We start from the raw sequence: 19,558 nt of genomic DNA, 5'->3' as shown, positions 1-19,558 counted from the left end.
AAAAAAAACATGAAAATAATATAATAAGACAGCTGTAGAATCTCAATGTCAGTCAAAAGCTCCTTGTGGGGGGAGGCTGCAGTGGGAGAAGAGTGGGTGTCTGCATTCAAACACTTTACAGGAAAATAAAGGACTAAGCTCTGCACCACTCAACAGTTCAAGACAGACTTACTTAAAAATATAATTTTTGGTCTTTTAGTGGTTATTGTCTGTCATTTAATAATCTGGGTATAGTTTACAAAGTTTTACAGTTATTGATTATTTATAAACATCTTACCTGTTGAAGTATTTGTGATTGTGTGTTTTGCTTTGTGTTTATACCTCTGGATTTCTTTCATGTCTACTGTTATTTTATAGCATTTTTATTATGTATTTGATGCATGTTGGTGTGTGTTTATATAAAGCTATATGTCTGTTTTTGGATTTTGAAAGGCATACTTAAAAATGTAACTATATGCTATTTAACTGCAAACAATATGGCAAAAGGTGTTCTTCAAACAAATGTGTTTATTTCTGATTGTTTTTATTTTATGAGTATGGCTTACAGCTAATGAAAACCCATAATTCAGTTTATTTAAAAAAAAATAAAAACCAGAACATTTTAAAATTAAAATTAGGTTTTGATAAGATATGCTATGTTCTACACAGTCATAAGATCTTGCTAGACAGCTGTCCAGCAGGAAAATGTCATTGCTTTAAACACTTGCTGTTTAAAGAGTACTTCAGCAAGCATGCTAGTATGAAGTTGAGTGGAAGAAAAAACTGTGACATTACTGAGTTTAGTTGGAAACATAAAATGCTCATTGATGAAATTTCAAGAAATTTCATTTTAGGACAAAACTTCTCTTGCATTTAATATCCTGTTGCAAGTATTTGAACAGCCCCCTGTCCTTGATTCACAGACAGCTTAGTGTGAATGGAAAGGTGAATGGATGGAAAAAGGGTGGTCGATAAAAAGCCACAGTACGAGCTCCCATCCTCACACACAGCAATATACAAGACATGAACTGCTGTTGTCACATTATTTATGCTAAACAACTCCAGAACCAGAGGAAAGTAATCTTGACCTTACTTGCCTCGGCTTTTCCTTTTACAGCTGGCATGAAACATACCAGCTGTATTTAGGGGTGTTTTGGTCATGAAGGAGGACAATGATCCAAGCCCACCAGAAAGTCCACATCTCAGTGGCTCATACAAATAAACAATGCCTCCCTCTAACCCGCCATCACTCCCAAATGGGAAAAATGAACCTTTTGAAGAGGTCTGGTGAATGACAGGACCTAAGTCCTGTTGAAATGTTGTGGCATGACCTCAGCTCGCTCAGGCTAAGAACTAAATAAATAAATGAAAAAAAAAAAGAGAAAAGAAATAAAAAACAACGTGGCTTACTTAATTAAAGCAAATCTGCAGAGAATAGTGGGCCAAAATTCCTTCACAACAATGTGAAAGACTCATTGCCAGTTATCGCAAATGTTCGATGGTTGCTTTTCCTGCCAAGGGTTGCATAACATCTTAATAGGATTATGGAGCAATTACGTTTTTATATATTACAAAATATCTTTTGGATATCTATTTATCCGTTAATGAATTAAATCATCGTTTTAAAAATTGCTTTTTAAGTGTGACAAAAATCTGAAGAACTGTAAGGGCGCTGAAGCTGTTTTTCCACATCAATATAATGCATGACTTTTGCATTTTGATTCAGTTCATATTTCTGCAGTATTTTATGAACTCTAGTGCTTTGGTTTATAGTTCTGTAGTCTCCTGGGATTCTAGCCAGACACTTGTCAGAGAGACCATAAAAGTAGAATAAATTCTAAAGAATGAGCCTTTTTCTCTTTTTTTCCCCCCCTAGCTGAAAGCTCCATTTGGATTAAGTCTGTAAGCAGATGCGCTGAAACCTAGGCCCCCCATATGAAAAAAATCATAATCCATATGTGTTGTTTGTGATATCACGGCACAGTAAAGCTGCTTTGGTGCGCAGTCTCTTTTGCGCCGCTTGCTGCGCGGGGTTCGTGCGGCGGCCGCGGCCATCAGAATATCCAGATTATGCGTTTTACACTCTGGTTCGCGCTCTCTCTCTTTCGCCTGCGCTCCGCGGCAGCATAGGGAAAGGAAGAAGAGGAGGAGTAAGAGAGCCGGAGCTGCTGCCACTTGCCGCCTTTAGGTGGCGCTCAGAGCGCAGAAGACGGCGGCTCTCCTCGCTCTCCGCACTCGGACAGAGATGCAGGCAGAGCGGCTGCAGGACAGGTGACAGTCCGGAACGCTCTGCTCGTAAGCACGTGTGTTCGGCATCAAAGCTTCGATACCTCAAAGTTTATTGTAATAAAGCTCGTTATAAAAGTGTGGAAAAAAGTGAGGAAAAAGAAAAAAATAAAGCAGGGGAAATGTTGGAAAATCCATGAAGTTGATGAAGAGGATGCTCGCTCCGCCTCCTCCCTGATGGGGGAGTGTATAATGAGTGTAAGGGTGAGGGAGGGGGAGAGAGAGAAGGAGAGGGAGTGAAGCGCGAGCGCACTGGTTTGGATTCACTCCACTTTCTCATCACTCACGGTGCAGCCGCGCGACCTGCTCCGTTCCGGACCGCGCGAGGACCAGAAACTGGACCAGAGGGGACCGGAGAAATCCTGCGTTACTAGCAGCTTGAACTCTTTTTCCACTTTTTTTTTTTTTTAGAAAGTGTGTAGGGAGAGAAACGGGTAAGATTTTTTTTTTTTCACCGTCCCGGTGCTCCGTCCACATCCAGCACCTCCACCCTAACTCCCTCTTCATCCCGCAGAGAGTGTGCCACCAGCGGAGGATGCAGCTGCTTCCATCCGGCCGCCGGTGACGCTTTCAGGGGTCCGTAAGTGAGTCCGGCCGTGCCTCCGGAGAGCGCTGGTCACGACTGAATAGAAACTGAGAGAAACTGGAGGAATAACTACAGCCGTGACTGGATTGTTTGATTCGCCTCTGAATCCTTTTTTTTTTTTTGTTCGTTTATTTATTTTTCTTTTTTAATATCTATCTATATATATTTTTTACTACAACCTTGTGGATTCTTTATGATAAAACAATTTTTGTCCTGGAGCGTCTGCGTCTGGATACCGCGGAGGAGCGAGAGCCTGTAGCCGGCGTTGGAGCGCCCAGACCTGGGTCTTTAACTCGATCCAGGTAGGAACTTCACATTACTTCACTTCAGGTCTCATTATTTCACCTGTACGTGGGTAAAAACCTCTTTGAATCAAACTAGTGCATCCGGGACGCGATACGCACCATCATTTGCCCAGGCGCACTCACTTTGTATTCCATTTCGCATGAAGGCACACTTGTGCCTTAATTAAAGAACATACTCTTCAGGGGACAGATCTGTTTTAAAAAACACTTGTTGATTAAAAAAAAGAGAGAGAGAGCGATAGAGAGAGAGAGAAAGCCATCCTACCTTCTATGTTCTTCGTGTAATCTCCTTTGATGGGTTTTTTACGTGTGTTACACTACAGAGCTTATTGATCTGTATCGATCCCCTCCGTCCTCAGCATTACCTCCCCGTTTGTCAGTAATAAAACACAGCTTCCTCAAGCTTTAACATTTCTCAAACTGGGGGAAACTGTAACAGTGCTCCCAAAGGGAAGAGCAGCGGAGTCTTTTTTTTCTATTTTGTCCAAATGCGGGAGATATAGTTATAATCATACATTTGGGTCCATTTAGCTTCATGGGGGGAGGTAGGGGAGCTTTTTAATGCTACTAGGAAGTCCATTCAGCCAGAGGTGCTCATAAACTCCCAACAAAAGCGCATATCTCTGTGCACCTGAGCCCCCCACTTCCACCCCAAGAGCACCTGTGGCATCAAATTTACCACCCTGTGATGCTGCTCTGCACAGAGAGGCAGAGAGTTTCACTCGAAAGGTGGACGAGAAGGAACGAAACATCCGCTATGTCTCATCTGCAGGGAATCTGGTCCATCCGGTGCCTCTGGTTTCCAGCCTCCTCCGCCTTTTCCCTCTGCTGTGGCGGAGGGAGAGAAAGAAAGAGGGTGGGCGTATGTCCTGCTGATAGAGAGAGAAAGAGAGAAGGGAATGAGGGAGGGGTAGTCGGGTATTTACATGCAAACTGCATCTGCTTGGCACACACAGAGCAGGAGCAGCGAGCTCTGCGGTCAGCTGTGGCGCCTTTGAATTTTTACAGGTGGCCAACCCTTCACAGGGATGTAATGCCTTCCTATGCATGGCCTTTGACCCCGTTTCCTCCTTCATCTCTTCCTTTTCTTGTGAGCCTCCCCCCACACAAGCTTTCAATGCTTCTCTTGAAACCCTAAAACATCCATGCATTCAGCTCCAAGTCCAGGGGCAGAGCTGGTCTGGCAGGGATATGTGCACCAAGTGCTGATTTCCAAAATCTGAGCAGTGTAAATCCAGCATGAAGCGGCTGAAGGGGTGAGAATCTAGTTTGGGATTCAGTAGAATGGTCTCTCTGACCCTCCCGGAAGAAATTAAAGAAGAAAACTATTAGGAAAACATGTCATTATGATATTGTTCTGACACTGACTGAGATGAATCCACATTTTCGTACCTTATCATCTTTTCTTTCACCGTAAACGTCAGCGTCTCAGCCACTAAAGTCTCTATCAGGTGTTTGGATTAAGTCATGCAGTGAGTGAATGCAATGCATTTTAAATATAACAGTGTGCCAGAAGTTGCATCAAAACAGGATTTTACAATTGTGATGTTACATAGACTGATATTGTGATTTCACACAATTTTCAACTCTTAGAAAAACAACAAATAAAACATTTGACACTTCTGTTTGAACACACGGCACTAAGTGTCTTGGTGGAACTTCTTTAGGGTGTTTTTTTTTTTTTTTTTGTGAAAATGCTCTTCCAGCAATCTGTGGAAACAGAAGCTCCACAGAAACCTCCGAGGTTCAGACGAACCACAATCTTTGCGTTATATTTCCCATGTCTGCCGCTTCAAACTGATATTTAATCTTTGGGATCCGTAGTGGATGTGAAGATACTCTCGGTGAGGTTTGCGGCTGGTATGGATGGCGACCCTGCCATCACCCGAGCTCCTCCCGTTGCCGTCGCCGCCGTGTCGTAGGGCTGGGTTTGAGGTTGGGATCCCAAGCTCTGGGATTCCTGGCTGCCTCCTCTAATTTAGAGGCGCGTCTGTTCCGCTCCGACCACTTAAACAGATACGGGCTGATTCCCGGGGCCCTGCAAGCGGGGTCGAGGCGAAAGAGGATTAGTCTGAATGGAGGAGGAAGAGATGGGAGGTCGAGCGGAGTCCGTTCTGTGCATTTCTCCGTAAAAATTGGAGATCTGAGGGAGCCTTGTTGTTAATGGGCGTCATTAAACTGGGAGCTGGCAGAGTGGAAATGGGTTTAGTCTGTCAGATGAAAGCACTCGCACACACATACACACACACACCCTCCCTTTTCTTTTCCTGCTCAGGAGCAAAAAAATGCTGTCCACGCTTCAGACTTCAGAGATGTCATGGCACGTTTGCCTTCTTCTATGGTTCAGGTAGAGAGAACAAGAAAACCCAAACTAAGAACAATCTCACACTTGTTCACTTTGTCTGTCCAGGTAACAACCAGTTGGTAGACTGATGCAGGCGTCAGGTGTCGATGTGTAATCCATGAGTCACATTTCTGGCATCTCAAAATCCGGTCGGAGGAGACATACAAGGAAATAAGTCACAACAATGGGAGAATTGCATTTGAAATTATGAAATACAACTGGTTCTTTTTTGATTGAGATCATACCCTAAGATAAAGGATGATTCAAGGCCTTTTTTTTCTTATTGTTGTACTGTAAGCTTTGTTTTTAGATGTTAGAAATACATGGATCAAAGCTAAGATTAGACGAAATACATGTCTTTGGTTCCAAATACCATAGAAAAGTGTAAAACGTGAACATTTCGGAAGGATTTATTAAACATGGTCTACAAATCTAGAAATATAGATTTTTCTTCTGACAAAAGCATTTTCTGACCTGGCGAATAATGCACTCACTTTCATGCTGGTATTTCATGCCAGACCTGATTATTGCAGGGTTTTTTAATAATCTTTCCATCAACTCTGGTGCATAGTATAGTTGTAGCTATTTGGTAGCCATCTTACTCACAGAATTGTGTTTTACACCAGCAACAACAATATTTTTTGAGAAAAATGTAAACCACTTTCTCACTTTTTTCTGCTCCTGGGTTTGATTATTAATATGCATTTTCAAATCAGATGCATTTGAAGCTCACATACGTCAGCAAAACAGAGTCAGAAGAGGTGAAACTATTCATATTTTCTCCTTGAGTCAACGGTAAGACAAAGCTGAAAGCTGCAAGTGTAAAATGCCGTAAAATGCAGCCTTATCGCGGCTTCCTCCTGAGAGAAAACTGCCTCCGCTCGGGCTGTAAGATGCTGGTTTCATATGAGACTCTTCATATTCAGCTTCATTTTGAGTCCATTAGGATGAAGAGTGTAGAGGCGACAGCTCCATTTGGGTTTTTCTCGGTGTGTTTTTATAATAAAAATTGTAGATATGCCCCCCTGCCACAGTCTGCACATTACTCCCGCTGCAACCCTTCCAGCTCACATCAGTGGGTAAAAACGCTGTGGGTTCACGTCACAGAGGCTTTATGTCAGCCCTGAAATGTGCTGCACTCCTCGGTTTCCTCTCTAACAAGGCAGACAGAGTCGCGGTGGGAATGTTACCTGATGGTGGTGCTAGAAAAACTCTTCCATCCAACATCTTTTTGTTTTTTTCTTTTTACTTCCCTCCTCTCTGTTCAACTCAAACACATAATCATGCACAGCAGCTACATCTGATATCATCATTGCTGTTGCTCTTTAGAAGCACAAATCCTCTAGAGGGAATCGTAAACATTCTGCTAATTCGATGCAGCTCCTTCCTACAGAGATGCTTCTCCGGTGGACTGATGGACACACGTTCATGCTTCCTGCTGTAAGTGGAGCTGAAAGCCCGACCATCCAGACTCTATTGATTATTTTTTCCTGTTGGTTAAAGGCAGTGAGACCTCGCGGCCTGCTCCCACTCTGAGCACCAGGTGTCATTTCACGCTGTCACACATCGCTGCGTGTTTATATTACATGATTCAGCTGAAGCATGAATCATTGATGCATGTAAAAGAAAAACCTGTGAGAAATGGTAAAGAACGGTGTCCTCCAGGATCTTCTGATTGGTTCAAACAGTTTGAAAAAAAGTTGTTGTTTTTTTTCTTCTTTGGTAAACTTTTTGGATTAAAAGTTCTGTCATTGTTCTTGTTTAAATATATCACCGACTGACTTTTTTTCGGATTCTAGGAGTGAAACTTTAAATTGCAACATGATTAATGTTTTTTCTCATAATAGGTAGAGGTAAAACCAAAGTATGCACAAATAACAAACCACTTTATTATTTTAAAAGTTAAAACTCTTATTTTTTCTTTTATACTTTATTATTAATATCTTGCCTTAAGATATATCCATCCATCCATTATCCATCTTACTTATCCTTGTGGAGTTATGAGGGGTAACTTAATATAGACTCCATTATTTTCAACACTGTCAAAGAATTTCTTATTTTGTATGTTTGACTATACATTAAGGTATAAAAATGTTTTAATGGCATGTTTTTGCCATTCCGATTCATGACCACGTTTAACCTTTTACAGAGAAGCAGTAATGTTTTATCAAGATATAAAATCAGTTTTTACTTTGAATACCAAAAGTAAAATGCAAAACACGATATTCTTCAGACATCCAAACATATGAACATTGCAGATAGATATTTGCCATTTTTTAAGTTGCTTCTAAATCCTGTACGACTTGGTAAAAAAAAAAAAAAATTCTTATCTGTTTTGCAATGTTCAAAATTTTTTGTATCATCTGAACATTACACATACAACACATCACTTTGTATACAGAAACTCAAAGATTCACACTAGTTCTGCTACTCATTTCCGATCCTCTGGTAAATTTTGTACAGCCTGGTAATAGTTTATGTAGTCGCTGATTTTTCTGAGTGTATAGAATTGGATTTGTTGAGTTTTGATACGATTTCCTATGAAGAAAGCCTATCTAAGTTTTTTTTTATTTATTTTTATTTCTATTCAGGTCTATGTTTTCTGTTTTTCATTATCTGATGATTGCAGCCACATACTGTAGGTGTACCCAAAATTAGCTTTTATTTTGAAAATGTAATTCTTCATGTAGTGCTACTTTTTTTTATATTATTCACCAGTGGACAGCTGAACAAAGCTGAAATATTGGACCTTTTTTAGTTTGTCTTATGTTTGAAGAAAAACAAATATTCTTTTTATCCAAGTAATTGCATCGTTCCTTGAGTTTTTGTCATACTACTTCTACGAATAATGACATACGTATTTCTGTCTCACAATACAAACAGCTTACCTTTAAAACCAGTGTGTTGACCTGACCAAATGTACATTTGGAATCAGTTTACTGCTTTGGATGTTATGCAACAGCATAACAACAGCTGTTACGTTGAGTTTCATAAATTCAGGCTCAGACTGTTGAGTCTTTAGTGTCACGTCAGATCAGGAAATGCAACTAAATCACAGAATCTGAAATGGTCCAGGAATTGTTTTTGTATTCAAATTAAATATAAGTGTAAACATTTAGAATTTGGATTCTAAATAAACCTCCAGACAAAATCACTGATTTGAAAACATTCATCGTTGTTTGTTCCGTTTTCAGTTAGTGTGTTAGATTTATCATCCCATCTGCAGCTGCTGACGCTACCAGTGAGTTTATGAAACCAAAGGTTAACACATCCTGTCAGTGAAGGGTCAGGCTTTTGATCCTGATACTGGTTAGTCCTGCTGCCACTCCCTGGAGCAGGACTTTCAACTAGACAGATAGAAGACAATAAAACACTGAAACCAGTAAACTCTTTACCCATTAGTCATGAATCAGAGCCTGTGTATGTCCGGCTCATACTAAACTGCTATTGTGCAGTGCAAGTGAAGACAGTCACTGCGTTTGTTGTTCACATTCTTTCCCCTCTTGATAATTTTCATTGTTTTCTCAAGGTATGGACAGAAAACCATCTACATGTAGCAGAGGACTTGTCAGCAAGTCTGATGAGCGAGATTAACTTCTCACTGTCAAGCTGAAAAACTGTTTTATTACTTAGACTGAGTAGCAGACCTCCAAACTTATTAGCATAATTGTCCCCCTGCTCATTCACTAAGTCAAAATTTACAACTTTTTAGTATCTTGCAGCAGCCTGTGTGTGCTAAATTAAATTTACATTTCTGTGTGTATAACAGTAAAAGTAACCTATAGGTTCCTCATCCCTCTGCTTCATCGAATCAGGAATTATTTTTAAATCAAAGCGTGACATTTCCAAAGACTTTTACCTCGGTTAAATTACATTTGGTCAGAAAGACTAAGCTGTGAGTGTGTGTTCATTTGGATCAAACAAAGGTATTGAATGAAGTCAGTAGAGTGAAATGCTCTCTTTTGGAAAGAGAATGGACCACACACACCCATCTTGCATAACTGTGCAGATTCTGTCCATCTGAGAGCTGAAAACACCAAAGCATTTTTTGCATATCTGCGTGTGTGTGTGTATGTGTAAGATGTTTACTTCAGGTTGGCAGCACTAAGAGGTACACACACAAACTGGTTTTAAAACACTCACCTTCGAGATGGAAACTTTTTTCAGACTGGAACCCAGTTTGGCCGTGAGCCACCTGCTGCGAGGTGCCAGATTGTCTTCCATAATAGTTGTCACATTTTCATGGTGTGTAATTGGTCTCACAGCGTTGCCGAGCACATTAGTGCAATTAAAAACGACACCGGGGATTATTCAGGCTTTTGTGTAACACAGATGACTTTCTGTCACGCTCACGCAGCTTCACTTTAAAGTGATTTTCTGCAGGAAAAACTGCTTCATTAATTGGCTGAAATAAACAGAAACTGACTTATGACCCTTTATGGAGAAGGCTTTATTTATAGCTTCGTCAATTAGTCAACAAAATACTGAACTGGAGATATTGTTCCTTTTTTCCAAGGACAGCTACCATTTAAAACAAGCTACGTTTCCTTTAATCTGAAGTAGATTTAATATTGACGCCTTATCTTTGTATTTCTATTGGCGAACAACTTGTTGAAAGGTTCTGCATTTGGTGGGGCATGTTTAAAGTCAGACATGGGGGCGGTGGGATTCTTGTTATGTAGATGAGGTGGGCTTGACTTAATGGGACGGTCCAACAGACAGGAGAGTTACTGGTTGGATTCTTTAGTTTCTACTCGCTCAACATGGTGCAGATGCAGCTGGGACTGCATAGGAGTGAACAGCTTGTATTAGATTATATTTAACAAATATCCAGCACTGGAGACCAGTCGGAGTGGATTGTAGGAGACTCACTACAGTGATCAGGTGTTGTAGAGGTTTTTTTTGTATTTTTTAGTTTCTTCAGTTATAGAATTGTAGCACACGTTTGCAATATGTTTAGTGTGAAAGTAGCAACTGTTCATAAGCTGCAAAAATAGTATTTAAACTGTCTCTCAGTAGAAAAATTTCAATTGTTGTGCATTGCCATGGTTTCAAAAATGTATGTTCTCACATTTCCAAATTTTGGTATTGACTTTCTAAGAGGAATTTGTTATTTTATATGTACAATTTAAAAGAGATTTCATGGATGATTGGATGTATTGGACACCTAAACCTACTTAGCCTTCTGTTATCCGAGCTGGCAAAACAAAAGTATGTTACACCATTAAATGTTTAAAAGGTAAACAGATTCATTTTGGGCATCTCAGATGTTAGAAAAGTGCTGTAAATTAACCCGGCGAGATTGGTAGTCAAATTTAATAGAGTGAAATGTCAAGTAAAAGCATAGGTAATGTTTTGTTGAAACCTTCTTCATCTTAATCATCACCTTTTACATTTATAATAGGCTTGATGATTAATTTATTTTACCGCATGCTTTTGAAGGTTGACTTCTTTCACGATGCTCTCGGATTTAAAGGTTGCTGTGCAACATCTACTCAGTTCATGGTTTAAATTGTTGCTTCATTTACCATATATTATAGTTTAAATCTATAATTATGAAGATATTTCATGGTTGTCCAAAATATTTTTGAGTTTGTTTTGCTGACATTAGGCTCTATAAAGTATGTTTTTTTTATGATGCATATTATTTTACACTTTGTAATCCCGATCCATTTGAAACATCTTAGTCTTCCAACAAAGTTTAATGTCTCAGCTTTACATTTTTAAAGGGACTCTGAAATATTGAGCATATCAGGTTTGAAGATCTTTGATGGCTAGTCCATGCTGAGATCAACTAAGACTTGAGTTTATCAAAGTAAAGTTCTTTGGGTTTTGTGTCTTTTTGTGTGTTTTCTTAAATTCAATATGAAGCCGTACTATACGGGTATCACAATTTACAATTTGTTTGAAGTGGTTATCTTCAGCCTTCTGAGATCTGGATCTGGAAGCCAAACTATTGACAATTATTGTCAATAGTTTGGCTTTAAGAAGTTACTTCGTTTATAAGTCATCTCATTTAGAATTTATATTGTAAAAGTGATTCCAGGCTTGTTTTACAGTATTTAGCTTCTATTTAAATACTGTAGAGATTCTAGTTTCAGTGTCATCATTTAGTTACTATTTGAAAAAAAGTGGGGATATTCCGGTATAACAGCAGCAGCTGGATGACATAGGAGAATGGAAAATATCTGAATGTTTGAGAGACTATTTTGATATTTGAATTTCGACCTGTGTTTTGCAAAGCAGCCGTTTCACATCCTTGTCCATTTTGTATAGATTCAGGACATAACTTGCTGTGTTGAGAGTGAACACTTCAGTTAGCCGTTTTCGGTATAAGTTGTTGCCTCACTCATAAAATATGTCAGTTAATAATTTAAACTGCTTCACAGTTCTGTTATAATAAAATATGTTTGTTTTTTCCTCTGAAACTGTGATTAGAATGTTATGAACTGGTTTTGAATGTTTTCTGAACTTCTTTTGCCTTTTGAAGGATGTAAAATGAACAATGTGATAAAAATAAAATATATTTTTTGACAAGTTAAACATCCTTTTAACGTTAAAGATACCTTTAAAGGAACCAAATCTTTGCTAATCTTAACACGTTGAAGAATTTGGGGGATTTTAGTTTATTTTTTGTAAATATTATTTGACTAAACACTCACCATGCTTTCCCGTAACATGCTTCGTGTAATTTTGATTTTGATTTTTAGAATTAAATATCTTAGAATTTTCCAGTACCCCGCCTCTCGCCCGGAACGTTAGCTGGAGATGGGCACCAGCACCCATCCCGATCCCACTAGGGACAAGGGTGTACAGAAAATGGATGGATGGGTAGAATTTTCCAGTTGGAAATCTTAAGTTTCAGCTGATGTTCACAGCTTTACCTTTGCTTAATGTGACGTTCTGCAGTTAGAGTCTCATCCAGTGGGAGGTGGACTTGTAGATCCACTCTCAGCTGGGGGGCATCAGGGCTGTTAAGCTGCTTTGTAATGTACAGATGATTGCTGTCGTGGCACACCCTCTCTCTGTGTTCCTCTGGCTCTTCTATTGTCAGTCTTTGTCTCTCCACCGGCTCGGCAGCAGTTAAAATGGCTGTGAGAGTCAAACAGTCCTCACACATGGAAATGTTACTGCCAGCAGCTAAATGGGGGGAGCCTCCTCTTCCTCACCTAAAAAAACACACAGAGGCTGCTTGGTGACTTTTTCTGTGGGAAGAAGACAGGCTAGATGATCTCTGATCCCATCCTGTCCCTTGAGGAGACAACTGCACATACTACATTTGAACAAACTTGTTAACATAAAATTCCACCAGCAAACAGGAACTCATTTGCACTCTCTTGACATTTCGACCAACAGTTTTTCTCACGACCCAACGTTATATTTGCTTTCTGTATAAACCCTCCGAGACGATGGCAAGAAATAAACCAGAGACTAAAAACTAACCTTAGATTTATCTAAAACCTGCCTATCGTCTGCTTGCATTGAAAGAAGTGTATTTCTAAATATATTTATAAGTTTTCACAGCAGCACACTTGCATTCAGATTCAACAGACTGGGTCTCTCTTTTGTAGCTTAGCCTTGAATTTGCAGAGCAGCTGAATATAAAAAAAAACAAACAAAAAAACAGTCGTCAACTGTGGGTTAAAAAGTCAGCACTGATTCAGACAGCTAGTGGTTATAAAGAATGTGCAGCACTTCACCTGCTATTCTTAAGAGATGAAGTTGTAATTTTAGTGCTTTTTTACTTTCACACATTAGGTTTCCAAAGTTTCATTTGGGAAAAAATATGTATCAGATTTCAACAATGGTAGATTCGTGATTTGGAACTGCAAAACAAGAGAAGTTTGTTTTCTTATGTTCCTCTGAAGGTGACGAGCAGCAGCAGCTCAACGTTTCCTGTGTTTATGTGTTCAGCTGTTGTAGTAAAGAGTCAACTGGAGAGCACCAGCCAAAAGCAATTGGTATTTATTGAAATTCCAATGGAATAACAGTATATTTAGTGTTTTTTATTAGACATTGCTTGGTATTAGATTTAGAAGGCATGAGCTTGAGCAAAAAAATGTTTTATGGTACGGAAGCAAAATATTATGTCTGTCATGATGAGATTGATTTTAATTTAAAATAAGTTTCATTTCTCACTACTGTTGCCAATAAACATTTAAATATTGCAGTATTGTTAGTTTTGGTAGAGAGCTAATTTATCAATATTTTAATTTTTTATTTGCTTATGATGTTTGATGGCTTCTTGTATAGAGAAGAAGCCATCAAGTACACAGTAATAAAGAACCTGAATGCTTAAATTCGAAAACTGCCTAATAATCAACAATGACAACTTTAAACTATGTCAACATTACCAATTAAATAAATGTATTTATGTTTTTTACTTGTTTTTAAAATAATAATGCCAGCCTGCACATGGAGTAAGTTGATTATTTCAGCTTGAGACACCTTTGACCGTGTAGCTGGGTAACAATGTTTGTATATCTTATTCTTGACAAAATTCTCAGAAGCTTATTTTATTTTATTATTATTTTAGGGAATTTTCTCTCTTTAGCCATCATAAACAGTGGACTGACAATTTAACTCAACGCATGGGTAAAGTTAGCTTAGCTACATGGTCAAAGAAAACGTTGCTCTTTCTAGCGTCTCTTCATAAGAAGAGTTTTGAAAGCAAAACATCTGAAATTAGTTGTAGCTTAAAACCAGCACCAAATGGAAAATGAATTCATAAAAATCTCAACCTTTTCCGCTAATAGTATTGTTTATTATTGTCTGTAGCCTGCAAGGTGAATTTCATGTTTTGTTGCTATCTCTGCTGCTGGTTCATATTTACATACTGGCAAAACATGAGGGCACTTTTAAATAAACTGGCTTTGGGAATAAGCAGCAGGTTGAGCTTTCATCTAGAAACTCAAGGTAATCTGATGCATATTTTACTGCAAATTTACTGAAAGACCATCGCTTATTGATAAATCTTGGATTTGGCTTTGTTTCCACAGCAACATGTAAAATGCCGTTGGGTCAAGGATTAGGGAGTCCGTGGTTTCTGACTTTTTGTGGCTCAGGAAGAAAATGTGCGAAAACAAACACCCATTTCACACTGTAAGGCACACACTCACATTTACAGTCTTTCATGGGTAATTAGGTTTATGTGTGTCACAGAGGTGAGCCGGGTATCTGGTGAGCTGCACCCACGGCAACAACAGTGTCAAACATTTGCTGCTTTCAACATCACAGTTGATGTTTCTTGACCTTTTGTGACTGTTTATATGCACAAAGCAGTTTCTGCCTGATCTTTTTTCTCTTTTTGCCCAAAGCTGATTTTTACACTTTTTGTCTCCGAATGGTCTAAAGTTTCAGCTTTGCCGTGGCATGAAACAAGATTGTAACTGAAGACACTTGTAGCTCAGTGTGGATATTACTAACAGTCTGTGTCATACCTTTTAGTGAGTAAGCTCCTTGTTTGATGTGTAAACAAATTGTCAATGTTGGCAACCGTCCACAGGCACTTGGAAAACAAACCTCAGGCAAAAATCAAATTACAGACTAAAAACGTGATGATGCACACATCTTGTTTATAGCGGAGCTGATTCACTGAATAAAACAGAGCCCATTTCATGCAACCAAATAACCCCTCGAATTTTTATAATTCATCAAATTTTCTGAATGAATATCAGACACATCTCATAAAAACACAATTCCCTCAGACTTAAGGACATAGCTAGTAACATTCAGGTTCTTTAACATTCCAAAATGTCAGTTTTATGAAAACATAAAGGCAAATAAAAAATAAAATCTGGATCTTTGATTAAATTATGGACATAACTTGTGCTATATTTTATTTAGAGGGTCTGATCTTCATTAAAAGCTGCTGAATACTGGTCACAGTTGACATTAAAACAATTGGGCCATGGTTAGTCAGCGTTTGGTTTATTTTGTTTAATTTATGTTTCCATTATTGCCTCACCAACCAAGCTTCAACTACATTTAAAATTGGTGTTTTAAAATCAAATTTGTGGTGTTAAATGTTCAAGGGAGGCAGGTCTGTGGTGTAATGAAATGCTTTACATTCAAAGTCATTTTTGTCTTTATTTTCTTTGCAGTAGCCATTTAAGCATAGCCTGGACATTGCTTTTCTACTCAATTATAGTTGATTCTCATCTGATTCAGTGCTCTGTCTGTGGTTTCTTCCACTGAGCTTGATTTCTCTGGTAAAATTTAAACCAAGCCAAAAGGTGAATAGGAGGAGAAGTTATGAACAATGACGTAGATTTTCTGCACTCTTTAGGGATTGTAGTCTAACTTAAGTTTGGCAATGCCAGTAGGGAAAGTGAACAAAGTGTTGGCCATTCTTCCAAGGCCTGTTGGTCTTGGAGTTTTACTTTTGTGGTTATATGTTTTATAACAAAACCAGTAGCAGAAACACTTATTTAATATCACACAATGACTTCCTACAAACACTCTCCTTGTTAGTCACTCCAGAGGAGAACTACGTAGTGCATCCAGAAAACACAAGTCTTCACTCTTCATGTAGACACACCCGTTTGCATTTGGGTTCTGCCTTTAAATAAAAAAACCCTAAACTTTCTCTAATCTCCCTGGAAATATGTGCATTTGTTTCGAAATCAAGAATCTGAAAGTTTGAAAAATAAAGCTTAACCTCCACAACCAAAAAACTCTTACAGCCCACATATCTAAGACAATTTACTGAGAAAGGGGTGAGAAAATGAAGTAGACGAAGAAAGAGCTTGTATCCTTCAGAGTCTGGCTTAATGTTGCAGTCAGAACATAAGGTGAGGAAGTCAACTCGTGAGTAAAAACATTTGTATTCAACAGCATGGACTGCTTCTGTCTGAGAGACCAAGAGATCAGACAGAGTCTGAAATTTACTGTAAATAAAACCTTATTACTTAAAGGGCCGAGCTTATCAAATGCAGTCATAATAAAATATATTGGTCTTAATTGGCTGAGGAGACCTGATTGTACTGCAGCAGATTTAATTGTTCCCATGAGGTTATCACAATAGAAAAATGGAAACAGTGAGAAATAAAGAACACTGTATTGCATAAGTCATTTTATTTCAAAACTAACGTTCAAAAGCTGCCTCAACAATATGAGCAAACACAATGTTGAGACATGAGTTATTGGTTAACATGTGGAAGCAAGAATGAATGGATCAGCTACACTCACAAAGACATTTGGTTAAATTTGTACAGGAGACTAAAACAAGATCTGCTTAAACGTAAACCCTACTAAAACTAACTCAAATAAATACTTACTTTTTGTTTCCTAATATTCAGGCATGTTTCTCTTTTTTTTTAATTACCTAGTACTTTGATGTTTTATCTGCAGTCATAAAAAGTATTTAAAACCAGTTAAAATACACCAATAAAGGCTTCAGAAAGTTCAAGTTATAGAGATAGAAACAGGAAGTTCTGTAAGATCTTTCATTGGGGAAACTCTGATCACTTGGGAGGAAGTAGCACAAATATTGAATCACACTCTTCTTCAAAATACCAATGTTTGCGTAGTTACAATCTCAAATGCCTGCTTGGATGAAGTGGTTTTTTTTTTTGAATAAGTCATTTTTCAAGTTACTTTTTTTTATTTTCTTGAATTGTTGATGACAGTGAGTCTCACTTTCATCATTTCTGACTCTCTCTCTTTCAGATTGATGTTGTCCGGCAGAGACATGGTGATCCTGAGGTGGGAGCTACTGTCCCTCTTGGCCGTCATCCTGATGGTCTCCTGCAATGCTGTGCCTACAGATATTCTGTATCGGGTTAATGAGGAACAGCCACCCAACACATTGATTGGCAGCCTGGCGGCAGACCAAGGCCTTCCAGACACTGGACATCTGTACAAGCTGGAGGTGGGCACCCCTTTCCTGAGGGTGGACGGCAAAACTGGGGACATCTACACCACAGAGATTCCTATTGACCGTGAGACACTGAGAGACTGCCAAAACCAGTTTGATGACAAATGCTACCTGGAATTTGAAGTGTCCATCACAGACATGGTGAAAGGGATTGGCTCAGGGCCACGGCTGATCGAAGGTCGCATTGAAGTGCTGGATATGAATGACAACACGCCGCAGTTCTCTTCACCCATCCTCTCCCTAGCAATTCCAGAAAATACACACATTGGTGCACTCTTCTCCATCCCAATGGCCACAGACAAGGACTCTGGTTCCAACGGCGTGGCTGAGTACTCTCTGAGTTCCGGACCGGATGCTGATCAACTCTTCAGCCTGCAGGTCGCTTTGGACACGGACGAGAAGCAGCCACAGCTGGTTGTCATGGGTAACCTGGATCGTGAGAAGAAAGACTCGTATGATCTGAATATTCGGGTTGTAGATGGAGGTGATCCACCAAGGGCGAGCAGCGCTTTACTGCGAGTCACCGTGACCGATCAGAATGACAATGCGCCAAAGTTTGAGAGAAATCACTACGAGGCCGAACTTCCAGAGAACAGCCCACTGGGACACTCCGTTTTGCAGGTCAGTAAATGAACTATAGATTAGATGTTGTCATGCTGTTGAAATGTAGCAACTGCAAAATATTACGTGCCAACATTTTTTGTTTACTGTTTATAGGAATGTAAACAGTAAACGAATGTTTTGTTTACACACAAAATCATATACTCTGGAAATTTTCTTTTAGATTTGAAAAGTTCTAATGGGAGATATTCATCCATTTAGTAATTAGATGTGAATCATATTAAATAGATTCATTAGATGGAAATGTTTATTTCAGCTCATTTTGATAGCTATGGCTTAAACACATAAAATTAAGATTCTGACAGTGTTTTTAAATAATAATAAAAAAGACATTACTAAAAGTCTGTGTCATACTTCACATACTTCATTTTCAGTCTACTTAAAATAAGTTCATGCACTGCACAACCTTTTAAATATCATTTTTTCATATCTAAAAATTATATTTTGAAGGATTTTTGTTTCCAGAGTTGTTCACTTTGTGGATATAAGGGAGAGAAAAGAAGAATATATTTATTCAAGACAAGATAACACTGTCTTGGAGTTCCCAAAGAGTTCAAAGCTTGAAATATTCAAGACACCACCCTGTCTCAGATACCTCCCCCATATATCATCTTTTTATATGGTGTTAATAATAAATCATGGCCCTGATGTCTGTTGGTGTAAATATTGTTGCTCTAAGATCAGCTGGGATTTCCACTCCAGGTCAGTGGTTCAGATAATTAGTTAAAAAGGTTTTCTCTTCATCATCATAACAGTGTCAGAACTGCGGGACAAAGTAATTAAGAAGATAGCCATGGTGTATAAAACAGGAATTAATTAAAAAAAGACAACAAAAAGACACATCGCCAATATTAGACCAAACTTTTGAAGACCTTTTTTTTATACTAAGTGAAGTTGTGCCCATACATTGCTGTTGTTGCTCGGCAGTCAAGAGTTTCCATGTCACCAAACATTCCAGTTAAACCTTTGGCCTTGTTGGTAATAAAGTCTGAAAGCTGCAGGACAACTCGGCACACTGACTGCACATAATATGCTGCTCAATTATCCGTTCAGACAGATGGTGCAGTGGAGGTGAAGCAGGGCGTGGGATCGCTGTGTGTAGTCACATATTAACCACCGATTCAACTTCACCTTTGAGCCCTGAGCTGGGCGCCGGTCCTCGATGTTGGCATCAGCTGGCAGAATAGGAAGCCGCTGTTCGGTTGGGCAACTCCACAACAACCTGATAAACCCAGCTCACCGTGTCGTCCTGCGCAGTCCCCGTTTCCCCGCTTTTCCCTATGACTGCAGCACGGGCCGACCAGCCAGCCTTCCAGCTCGATGTGCATGACTTAATCTGAGTCAGTCATGAGATTATCCACGGGGCTTATTGGTATTATTGCTCTGGATGTGGCTCATTGCATTTCAGAGAGCCCCAGAACTCATTTCACTTAGCGTGCATTTGAGAAGTGATGCTGTATGGAGGCAGTGGGACAATGATGACGGACGACCCTGACCTGCTTAAAATGTGCAATGGCTTTGCAGACATGTATATCCCTAGCTTTAACTCAGTCTTTGAA

The 19,558-nt window shown here is 39.1% G+C and overlaps 1 protein-coding gene across 2 annotated transcripts in view; it reads left to right on the top strand.

Annotated features, from left to right (window-relative positions):
- The first annotated feature begins 2,487 nt into the window (after positions 1-2,487).
- LOC102219051 (protocadherin-1-like) overlaps positions 2,488-19,558 on the top strand; it is a 195,952-nt gene continuing 178,881 nt past the window's right edge. Inside the window, exons 1-3 of one of the 2 annotated variants that reach the window (XM_005802109.3) lie at positions 2,488-2,699; positions 2,780-3,153; positions 17,171-17,999. In XM_005802109.3, coding sequence (XP_005802166.2) covers positions 17,175-17,999 — 825 coding nt within the window. In that variant the 5' untranslated portion in view covers positions 2,488-2,699; positions 2,780-3,153; positions 17,171-17,174. The remainder of the gene's footprint in view (positions 2,700-2,779; positions 3,154-17,170; positions 18,000-19,558) is intronic. The other variant, XM_023329086.1, reaches the window with a different exon arrangement.

This window comes from Xiphophorus maculatus, chromosome 23 (assembly GCF_002775205.1).
Source record: "Xiphophorus maculatus strain JP 163 A chromosome 23, X_maculatus-5.0-male, whole genome shotgun sequence".
NCBI classification, from domain to species: domain Eukaryota; kingdom Metazoa; phylum Chordata; class Actinopteri; order Cyprinodontiformes; family Poeciliidae; genus Xiphophorus; species Xiphophorus maculatus.
Note: the sequence above shows the minus strand (reverse complement) of the source record. Positions and strands in the feature narration are given on the sequence as shown.